Source organism: Radiomyces spectabilis (genome assembly GCF_025331425.1).
Source record: "Radiomyces spectabilis strain NRRL 2753 chromosome Unknown BYT42scaffold_27, whole genome shotgun sequence".
Classification (NCBI taxonomy): Eukaryota; Fungi; Mucoromycota; class Mucoromycetes; order Mucorales; family Radiomycetaceae; genus Radiomyces; species Radiomyces spectabilis.
This window is the reverse complement of record NW_026251952.1, coordinates 1-11,625: the sequence shown is the minus strand read 5'-3', so window position 1 is coordinate 11,625 and position 11,625 is coordinate 1. Positions and strand designations below refer to the sequence as shown.

At 43.0% G+C, this 11,625-nt stretch overlaps 1 protein-coding gene across 1 annotated transcript; it reads right to left on the bottom strand.

Annotated features, from left to right (window-relative positions):
• Positions 1 to 218: 218 nt before the first annotated feature.
• BYT42DRAFT_591048 (uncharacterized protein) lies at positions 219 to 627 on the bottom strand. The gene has a single exon (XM_051570519.1). It carries the CDS (start codon positions 513 to 515, stop codon positions 300 to 302), a length of 216 nt encoding a protein of 71 aa, XP_051418020.1. The 5' UTR covers positions 516 to 627; the 3' UTR covers positions 219 to 299.
• Positions 628 to 11,625: the final 10,998 nt, after the last annotated feature.

The window sequence follows — 11,625 nt, the reverse complement described above, 5'->3', positions numbered from 1 at the left end:
AAAATGTCACGATACAAGGTCTTGTCCATGTGGCCATTGATTTGACATAACCAGCCAGGTCCAGCAAATGTAATAGCGCTCCACACCATGATGCTACCTCCTTCATGCTTGATAGTAGGCTTGACATGTCTTGCTTGCTTCATTTCACCATCACGGATCCATCCCCAGACATGTCCATCAGAGTTAAAATGATTAATTTTTAGTCTTATCTGACCAAATAACACATTTTCAATCATTCAAGGTCTAGTTGCAATATTGATAACACCAGGCAAGTCGTTTTTTGGCATTAGCAACAGAAATCATCGGTTTCTTCTCCTTTTCAAAGGTACCCAGACCAGATTCATGCAAAGCTCTACGGACTGTATCAACACTAACAGTAATGTTGTGATCCAATTGAAGCTGTTTTTGCACCTTAACAGCATTATCCAGACGACCTTTGGTAATTTGACGAACACAGTATCTCTTGTCAACCTTGGTAAGCACATTGGAATGATCACTTTTAGATACTTGAACATTTGGACAATAGATCTTCTTTATCTTAGAGACAGTACCAATGCTAACACCAACTTCCTTAGCCACTTGACGGCCAGATTTCCCAGATTTCAGAAATGAAATGATAGAGTTTTGCTGTTCTACCGAGATTGCATGCATACAGTAGTTAGATAAATCTTTAAATGTACTTACTGTGATGGTTAAATAATTAGCCGAAAGTTTTAAAATGAGATTAGCTTACATTTAGGATTTATTATAAGCTCTTAGGATACTCTGATGAAGTTGTGGGTTCAAAATTTAAAAATTTGACTGATGCATGCAAAACTGTTCAAGTGTACCTTTAATTTTGATCATCAGATTACTCGTGCTACAATCGGTATTTCGGAATTCTAAAATATGATTCTGAAAATAGACAGTCACCTCTTTCCAAAACTGTAAAGAGCAGTCTTATAGGTTGATTTTTCATAAAATTATGAGATGATTTATATAAAAAACGCAAACATTCGAACAGTTTTGCTGGTCACTGTATCTGGCAAGCCAGACCATGATGTGAAGTGTGGTGGGAGAGTGGTAACCAAATTGATGCAAGAGTAATCCAAAGAAAGAATATTCAGAACAGAGAAGATTAGCTTCAGAACTTCCATGGTTCTTCCTCCGAATATTAACTTCTTATTACTGTAAATTTGAATAGGGTGATAGCCGACTGTAAAAACTATCAGACTATTCCAAAGAGACTTCCAAAAATGTAGGCACTAGTCCAAAGTGTATCTTCGAAAAGATGTATTCCCAAAATAAGAGATCAAAAGACAAAAGCTTAAGGATCAAGATACAGAAATTTCTAAAAGACATTTAAATACTTTCACTGTACTATAATTTCTTAACTAAGGAATTACATAATATGTAAGAACAATAGAAATAATCATGGTTTGAGCCATCGTCAGAACGCGTAATGATCATAAGATAATTTCAGATCGTTAAACGAACTTCACAAAAAATCGAATAGAACTTCCAATTCACACTCCGCTTCTGAAAAAGAAGGAACCGACAAATCGATCGATATTTTATCGCCCAAACATCATAGCACCACGGAAGAAACACCAAAAGAAAGGGAAAAGACCAACGAATTCAGGCAACCACAGAAATTAACCAGAACAAGGGAAATCCGAAAAAGGCAGTCGGCCGAGGCTTGCACAACTTTGGTTTTCACAAGAATGATACGTGTGGTGTCTTTGAGTAAGTAAAAGTTGTATATAGTTCGAAAACTCTTCCTTTTATTCTGGTAAGAGCTCTGAATATTTATATGATCTGTGATAATTGCTATATTGGGATAATTATAAAGGAAAATGAAAATAAATCGGAAGGCTGAAATAACAAAAGTGGATAAAAATAATATGAGAAAAAGATAAAGTAGGGCAAGAGAAAGGTAAAGAAAAAAATGAAAAAGAGAAGATTGAAATCGAATAAAGAGTGAACAAGGTAAACAGTGCTGGTGTGTGCACAGGTGAAATCGGAGTAGTTGTAATCGTTTAGGTGGTGGAGGATTGAATGAATCGCATTGACAGAAGTTGGTCGACGGGTGCACTCACGTGACACTAGAATCCAAGGAACATACACAACACGATGTATCACCCCCTCCCCCTTAAGTTACCCATATTTCACAGGGTGGTGCATTCGATCCAGGCTTGAAAAGTGTCTTGCGTGCATTTAACGAGAACATCCGAGACCATTCGTTTTCTCTGGAACCATGGTAACAGTGAATTGCTGTGAACAGCTCCTTGTAGTCGTCGATGGTTGGGACTGATCAGATAATAGGTACCTCCTTTGTTGGTCTTAATAATCATCATAGGACTGAGCCATCGATCGGCAAACTTGTGCGGCAGGACACGATCCTTCATGATAACTTGTTCTCCCACTTGGTAACGTTTCTTGAACTCAACCTTCTCATCATAGCATTGTTTAGCTTCAAGCTATTTTTGCTTGACTTTCTCTCGGGCGTCGTCTCGAAGGGTACTGCATAGATGTTGAATAATACGGGTATGCTTGTGGATTTCCACATTGATTTCACCTTGGACGAAGTCTTCCCTCGGTGCAGGCCAGGTAGCGGGTGTTCGTAACTCAAAACTATAGAGGAGTCTTGTGGGCATATACTTGGTGGATTCGTTGGTCATCGTCCTTAGACATATCAAGGCGGCAGACACACATTCGTCTCACTGGTCCTACATATCTTTGTCGCGAGAAATCTTGGCAATCGTCTGTGCAAGTGTTTGATTCAAGCACTCGCACATTCCGTTCGTCTGTGGCCTGTAAGCGGTAGTAGTAATACAGTATGTCGATACCCCAAGGTCTTCAAAAATTCGTAGACGTAGTCAGACGTGAAGTTCGAGCCTCTGTCAGTCAAAATAAAGGAGGGGACCCTGAAGTGTTGGACGACATTATCGAAAAGGAACTTCGCCGTAGTTTCTTCATTAATGTTGGGGACAGCTTGAGCCAGGGGCCATCTTGTCAAGTAGTCGACCGCTACGAGTAAGTACTGGTTTCCTTTCTTCGAGGTGGCAATGGGTCCAACTGCATCGCAGCCGATCATGTAAAACGGTCTTAATGGTGTGGGGATAGGCCTAGCTGCAACAGTTCGCTTTCTGGGCTGTTTTTGTCTGAATTGACAGGCTTGACAGGTTTTAATGGCTTCTCGGACGATTTCGAATAATCTTGGCACTTCGTATTGTTCACGGATTTTCTTGAAGGTATTGTTTACACCAAAATGGCCTTCCTTATGAACCTGATCGATGACTTGATACAGTAGACGTTCCCTTGGTATAAGAGTTCCAGTCCCATAAGAATTTGATTGCCGGACTTGATCTTCCTGAAGAGACTACCTTTGTGTGCCAGATAGTGTTTGCCGTAGTTCCTGATCCTGCGTTTGGTCTTCTCGTTGGAGTCTAAGGGATAAGTCTTTCAGGTTAGATAGTAATAAATCGATACGAATAGTGGGTAATCCATCTTGCTGTGTTTGTTTTTTCTACGGGGTTGTTGCCAGTCTATCAATATGGCCTGACTGTTTCCACCGTTACGTTCGGGATAAGATTTGTTGTTCTTCTATAGTGCTGATGGGTCTTCAGTGTGAGTGGGGTTAATCTTTAAGCTTGTTTCGTCAGTTAGGGCAATAAGTCTTGAAAGTGAATCAGCGGGATTAAGGTGACCAGGGCGGTATTGAATTTCATAATCGTATTCGAGCAATGCGGCTGCCCATCTGGTGAGTTTGACTTTCGGCTTGGGGTTTTGGAAGATAAACATGAGGGCTGAATGGTCCCTACGCAACTTGAAATGACGGTCTGCGAGGTAGTGGCGGTAGTTGTCAGTTCCCCATACCACAGCTAGTGCTTCGAGATGGGTGGCAGAATAGCTGCTTTCGGCGCCTCGTAAACCTCGGGAAGCATAGGAGATAACCGTTTCTTGCTTGGGGTCTTCCTCTGGGTACTGGGACAGGACCACGCCTATGCCTTGCTTCGATCCGTCGGTGGTCAACACTTGAATCTGCTTCTTGTCAGGGTAGGACAACACCGAAGGGTTGGTCAGGGCTTGCTTCAATTGTTCGAAAGATTTCTCTTGTTCGGTGCTCTAGTCGAACTTCTTCTCTTTTCGCAATAGGTTTGTCAACGGACGGTTAACGGATGCAAAATTGGGGATAAATCTACGGTAATACCCTGCAGTACTGAGAAAAGATTGCACATCGTCTATGTTTTAGGGCCTTGGCATCTCCAGCACCTTCGAGACGTTTCGTTGACAGGGGCTCAGACCAGAGCTGGAAACCACGTGGCCTAAATATTCTACTCGTCAGCGGGCGAAACTACACTTGCCAAGTTTTAGGTGGAGATTGGCTTCTTGACACACCTTGAAGACTTGACAGAGATGATCAACATGTTCGCCCAATGTCCTGGAATAAACGATTATGTCGTCGATGAAGACATAAACAAAAGGTCCCAACAGATTGATCATAAGTCTCTGGAAAGTGGCCGGAGTAGAAGTCAAACCAAAAGGCATCACAGTGAACTCGTATGTTCCCCAACGGGTCACAAAACCAGTTTTTCCAATGGAGTTGGTGGCTATGGGGACTTGCCAGAACCCACTGGCTGCGTCAAGCATAGAGAACCAAGAAGCATCACTGAGAGAGTCTAGAAGGTCATCAATATGTGACAAGGGATACGCATCCTTCATAGTAATCTTGTTCAAATGCCTGTAGTCTATAATCATTCTGAGGGAATTATTGCATTTCCTTACGAAAAAGATGGGCGACGTCCAAGTGCTATCGGAGGGCCGGATGAGACCAAGTTGCAGCATGTTGTTGATTTCCTTTCTTAGGTGATCTTCTTCTTCCCACGTTAGACGGTAAGGACAGGATCTGATTGGTCGGATTTCAGGTAAGTTATCCAAGGGGATGGAGTGTTCGGCAGCAGTCACACGACCTACAGTAGCATGAGTGTGGATACGGCAGGACCAAATGGTAGCAGGGAGGAACTCATCCCAACGATGGAGGGCACCTTTGATATACTTGTACAGAGAACTCTTAATGGTTCTGTTGAGGCATTCACATTTACCATTTGTACGAGGGTGGAAGGCCGAGGTAAGCTTGTGGTTGGTCTTGACATGGGTGAGATAGGCAGAAACAAGGTTGCTTTTGAAATTGGCACCACGGTCAGTCAAAATTTCACTGGGACAACCGAAGTTCATGACAATTTCTTCGTAAATAAAATCAGCAACGACTTCGGCAGAGGCTTTCGGGACAGCACGAGCGATGGGCCAATTTGTTATAGAATTGACAGCCACGAGAATCCAACGGTTTCCCCTGAGAGTGGTCGGACATTCACCAATAAAGTCAAGGTGCCAACGTTGGAAAGGCTTGGGAACATCGAGTGGGCGCATCACATCGCAGGGACTTTTGGTTCGTTTCTGATTGACTTGACAAGCAGGGCAAGCTCAAATCCATTTGTCAACGTCGCTGCACATATTGGGCCACCAGAAACGGGTCTTCAAAAGGTCCATCATGGTTTTCAGTCCAAAGTGGCCAAAGGCTTCATGCATATTCGTAACAGTCTCGGCACGTTTCGAGAATTCGAGGAAAGGGACTTCTATCAGGGACTCATCAGGCATCTGGATCTTGCGGAAAATCTCACGGTCGTGGACAACAAATTGTTCGCGGTTTCGGTTGATGATCTTGCGAGCATTATCAGGAATCTTGTCAGTTTCGAAATGGTAGAAAATCGGCCAGTCTGAAGGATGGGGTAGGTGTATGGCGTATAAGAATTCAGGTTCCATGGACTTTTCATCAGGTTCGCTTTCAACGCCATCACGTTGTGATAAATGGTCGGGGACGTCATTCTCTTTACCCGGCTTATATACGATTTCTGGGTCAAAGAGTTCTAATTCGGAGATCCATCGAATTAGACGAGGAGTGGGCTTGGTCTGTGCGTGGAAATACTTAAGAGGCAGGTGATCGGTATATACTGTATACTGTATTTTCGGCCATCGACCAAGCAGTGCCAGGTACGTAATGCGTGAAGAATACCCAGGAGTTCACGTTCTTGGGCAGGGTAGGCACGTTCCGCTTTAGAGAATTTTTTAGACTCGAAGGCCAGTGGATGGAGGATACCGTTGTCGTCAGGTTGCAAGAGGACTGCACCAACACCAAAATCAGAAGCATCAGTTTCGATAACATACGGGCGATCCATGTTGGGACTTTGCAACAGGGGAGCTAAATAGAGTTTGTCTTTGACAGCTTGGAAACTGGCTTCATATTTTTCATTTCAAACAATGGGTCGTTTTTTCGGTCCGACGCCTTGGGTCAAGTCCGTAATTGGGGCAGCCAAACTTGCAAATCTCAGGATGAATCGTCGGTAATGTTGTGCCAAACCCATAAAACTGTGAACTTCTTGTACGTTCGTTGGTACTGGCCAGTCCTTGATCGCTTTCACCTTGTCGTCGGCAGGGAGAATACCATCGGCAGAAATCTTGAAGCCCAGAAAAGTCAATTCGCGGCGGTTAAATTTGCATTTTTTCAGGTTCGCGATCAACTTGGTTTCTTGTAGTCATTCCAGAACGTGTTGCACATGTTTCTTATGATCATCTTCAGTCTTGCTGAAAATCAAGATGTCATCCAGGTAAACCAACGCGAAATCATCCAGGCAGTCACTAAGGACCTCGTTTATAAGCTGCTGAAAAGTGGGTGGAGCGTTCATTAGACCAAAAGGTAGGACCAAAAATTAGTATTGACCGTAGCGTGTATTAAAGGCGGTTTTCGGTACATCTTCAGGTGTGATTTTAACTTGATGGTATCCACTTTTTAGGTCGAGACTAGTGAAATGTGTTGCGCCTTGCAGATGCTCCAGGCATTCATCGATACGGGGCAAAGGGTGCTTGTTACGAACGGTCACCTTGTTCAGAGCGCAGTAGTCGATACACATTCTCATCGAGCCATCCTTTTTCTTTACGAATAACACCGGGGCACCCCAGGGCGAAGCACTTGGTCGAATCAGACCGAGATCGAGGAGTTCTTTCAGCTGTCGTTTTAGTTTATCCAATTCAGCAGGGCTCATTTTGTATGGGGCACGGTTGACAGGGCTTGCATCACTCGTATTGATTACGTGTTGAACCGATCGGTCAGGAGGGAGGCCTGGCAGTTCATCTTGGAATACATCGTTGAACTGCTTAACCATCTCTTGCCAGAACGTGTTGTGGTCTTGGTGTGCGCTGTCCGGGGCCTTGAAATGAATCAGAAAACAATCGGCATTGTGACGGCATAAATCTCATTCGACTTGTTTAGTGGAAATCAGATAACCTAAATGCAGTCTTGAGGAAACACCACGTTGCGGAGTGAGGAAATATTCTTGACCATGTTCGCAGATACACCAGACATCAGTGCGCCAATTTGGTTCGGGTCCCACGGTGTGCAACCAGGTTCGTCCCAAGATCAGATCGAATTTTGTATCGAAAATGTTGGCACTCAAGCAGCTTCGATAACCATTCAGATCAATATCTAGTGTAGCTTTCTGGTCGACGGTCTTGATGTCACCACCAGCGGTTTCAATCAGGCGTGTTGGAGTTTCTTCAGTCTTTGTCGCATATTGGGCCATGCGGGAGGACACATAGTTATTGCTGGCACCACTATCTATCATTGCGAGGAAGGTATGACCTTGAATCATAACGGGGTACAGAGGCAGTTCAGTTTTAGTGGTCGTGTACAGATGGCGCAGGTAGGAATTATCCTCATGGTCAATAGCTGTAGGGGCTTCGGAGTAGGCGGTAACATTGTCTTTATTGGTTTCAATTTTAACAACAGGTTCTTGTGGTAAGGAGGAATTTTCTTCTATAGTGCACAACTGACTCTCCTTCTTTTCTGTTGTGCTCTTCAAAAACTTGGCGGGCATCGTCCATCTTCTTGATTTCCGCCAGTCGGATCTTGCAGTAGCACTTTACATGGCCGGGTTTGTGGCAAAACCAACAATTATCATCCTGGTCTCTCTTGCGATACTCGGGCTTGTGGTAACCGGGATGCGGTTTTCTCCCTATGAAGTCAAGGTTCATCATGCAGTGACTCAAAAAAGTAGGGCAATGTTTGCAAAAAATGTGCGTTTTATTTAATTTCGTAATTTCCTACATAATAAAGTACAGTTTTCTTTTTTTTAAGTAAAAGCTCTTTTAATTACCTTTCGAATGAATTTTTACTCATATTGTTCCTATGTCTGGTTGTAAAGTTATGGGCGATTCGATTTTATATGTCATTGCCCCACTTTTTTGAGTTGTATGGAAAAAAATTGGCAGGCGCGAATTTCCTAAGTGACTGCTGTCCGAAATTCTTCAAAATCATGGATGCTATCAAAACAAGGCCTTCTCTTTTTTTCCCTTTCGAAATCAAGTGATTCATCCCCATCCTCTTCACCAATTACCAACGATTTTCGCAATTAGCAACCATCCTAACATGAAGTCAATTACCACCACCACCACTCAGAATATTGAAGTACGTTTGCGACGTGGAGAGTCCCAACGGACTATTGAAGCTGCTCTTGGCGTTTCACGTCGAACGATTGGACGAATTGCTAAGCAATTAGACATTCAGTCTAATGCTACCAATGGCTGCCCATCAACAATCAGCACTAATCTTGGGCGGCTCATCTTGCGCAAGTTCGCCACTGGTGTTTACACTACTGCTGCTGACGCTGCAAGACAGCTTGCAGCAGAAAATACTTTTATTTCCGCCCAAACCATCCGAAATCACCTTTCAGCATGTGGTTTTGAATCGCGAATTAAACCAAACGCACTTCCATTGACACCAAGACGCAAGAAGCTTCGTCTACAGTTTGCAAAGAAGTATCAACATTGGACTGTAGATGATTGAAAACGTGTGATGTTTAGTGACAAAACTAAAATCAATCGTTTAGGTTCTGATAGGAAGCATTGGACTTGGGTGAAAGATGGAGAGCCTCTTCGCGATCATAACATTAATCCTACAGTCAAGCATGGTGATGGTAGCATTATGCTATGGAGCTGTATCACTGCTGAGGGCCCTGGCTACATTACCAAGATCGATGGTGGTATGAATTCTGATCTATATTGTAAGATTCTGCAAGATGATCTCTTCAGAGCCTTGCATGATTATAATATGGATTTGAAGGATGTTATCTTTCAACATGATAATGATCCTAAGCATACCTCAAAATTGACATGCCAGTGGTTGGAAGACAATCAGGTTAACGTTTTGGATTGGCCTCCATACTCTCCAGATCTCAACCCCATTGAGAACCTATGGTATTATCTCAAGTGTCAGCTTTGTGGATATGATACAGCACCCACCAGCATCACTGAACTTTGGAAGTGCACAGGAGATGTCTGGTATCAAAAAGTAACGAAGGAAATGTGTGTGAAGCATATTGAAAGTATGCCAGCACGTTTGGCGGCTGTGATTCAGGCTAAAGGTGGACAAACAAAGTGGTAGATAATAAAAAGTAGGTAAGTCAAAAAAGTGGGGCAATGCATAATATATTTTAATCGGCGATTTCTCTAGATATAGCCAATCAATCTGCTTCGTTTTTTTTTATTTTTTAGAGTACTATCTGTAGTTTATCTGTATGAAATATCATTTAATTTGAATCATCCATTTTTGAGAAATTCATTTAAATAGACATTTTTCACAAACATTGCCCCACTTTTTTGAGTCACTGTATCAGCTTGCTGGGGAAGCTTGGGGCGGACCACAGAAGGAGCACCAACTCGTTTGCCACTTTTGAAGGCCAAAGCAAAGTGGACAGCTTGGTCGAAAGACTGAGGATCGCGGGTAATCACATGGATACGGGTGTCTTCTTGTAGGCCATGGGTAAAATGATCGAGAGCTTCATCGTCGGACACAGCAACCACTTCCAAAAGGACATCGTGGAAATTGTCAATGTATTTTTCCACCGATCCAGTCTGACGAAGGTTCGCCAAATGATCATGGGCAGCACGATTGGAGTGACTGGGACGGAATTCGCTGATTAATTCTCTCTTGAACGTTTCTCAAGTGGCAGGGACCAAATCATCTTTCTCGAGTCTTTGGCACCAAACATCAGCACGGTCACACAGGAGTGTCAACGCGTAGGTGACTTTCTCAGTCATGTCCAACTTCAGGGCATCACTATAGCGTTCAACAGAGCAGATCTATCCATCAATGACAGATGCGGAATGTTCACCAGAGTAGGTATCAGGTTCACGGACACGGAATTTCAGGGTGGAGGTCTTAGCCTTGAGGGCCTCCTTCACGGCCGCAGCAACAATTGTTGCCATAGACAACTGTTCTTGAGACAGTCTAGTGTCTTGCATATTCTCGTCTTGAGACATGTTCAGTTGTTAAAAAAAATAATTCGTATTTCCAGAGATAACAGAGTCTTCAAAAAATAATAATTCTTGCAGATAAACCGGATCGTTACTATTCAGCTGCTACCAATGTCAGATCGCGATATATCTCCTGGCCCCTATTGGTTCGATATATGCGCGAAATAAAAAGGCTGAATCAAAGATATAAACAGATCAGAATGCAGAAGAGAAGTTATCTTTATTCAGACGTCTAAACTACTGATATTTATACTGAATGAAATCTGCTCTAAAAATAATAAAGAAGTATCCATTGGTTTGCTTGCGATACCAATCAAAAGTTTTCAAAGAAAAAGCTAAGCAGTGACCAATGTGAGTGAGAAGCAGAGCGAAGCCTAGCAGCAATCGCGGTGAGCCAATGGGATATGCAGATAGCGTCGACCAATCATATAAAGTCTCGGAATTATATTTCGCCGTTTTTGCCGAGGCGGGAGAAGAGGCTGGACTTTGCGCTTTTTGCCTGAGCGCAGCACAGAAGGGATATTCCTGACGTCACGTGATCGCGTCTGCGGAACCGGAATGTTTTTCAGCTCGACAAAGATGTCAGATCGCGATATATCTCCTGGCCCCTATTGGTTCGATATATGCGCGAAATAAAAAGGCTGAATCAAAGATAAAATAAAGAGATCAAAGATATAAACAGATCAGAATGCAGAAGAGAAGTTATCTTTATTCAGACGTCTAAACTATGGATATTTATATTGAGAGAGATCTATTCTAAAAATAATAAAGAAGTATCTATTGGTTTGCTTGCAATACCAATTAAAAGTTTTCAATAAAGAAGCTAAGCAGTGACCAATGCCAACAAGAAGCGGAGCGAAGCCTAGCGGCAATTACGGTGAGCCAATGGAATACGCGGATAGCGTCGGCCAATCAGATAGAGGCCCGGAATTACATTTCTCCGTTTCTGCCGAGGTGGGAGAAGAGGCTGGACTTTTCGCTTTTTGCCTGAGCGCAGCACTGGCGGAATCTTGCTGGCGTCACTACAGTTAAACATCTATTCCGTCCGCGTAAGGTACGTACGGAATTGACAAAACCGTACGCGGACGGTGTCCATCTGACTTCAAAGTTTTAAAAATAGTTAACCAATAGAAATACATTAACGTGACATTTGGACACAAGCCATTTGTTCACTGCCATTGGTCACTTCATATAAAAAGATGCATGACCATTGGTTACTTTCTACCAGAAAAAGCATTACCATTGGTTAAAGATATATGCTGACAGCTCTATGATTCG

Bases quoted from the DNA above. Each gene is read 5' to 3' on its own strand.
- BYT42DRAFT_591048 (XM_051570519.1), bottom strand. From the start codon at position 515: ATGTTCAAGTATCTAAAAGTGATCATTCCAATGTGCTTACCAAGGTTG.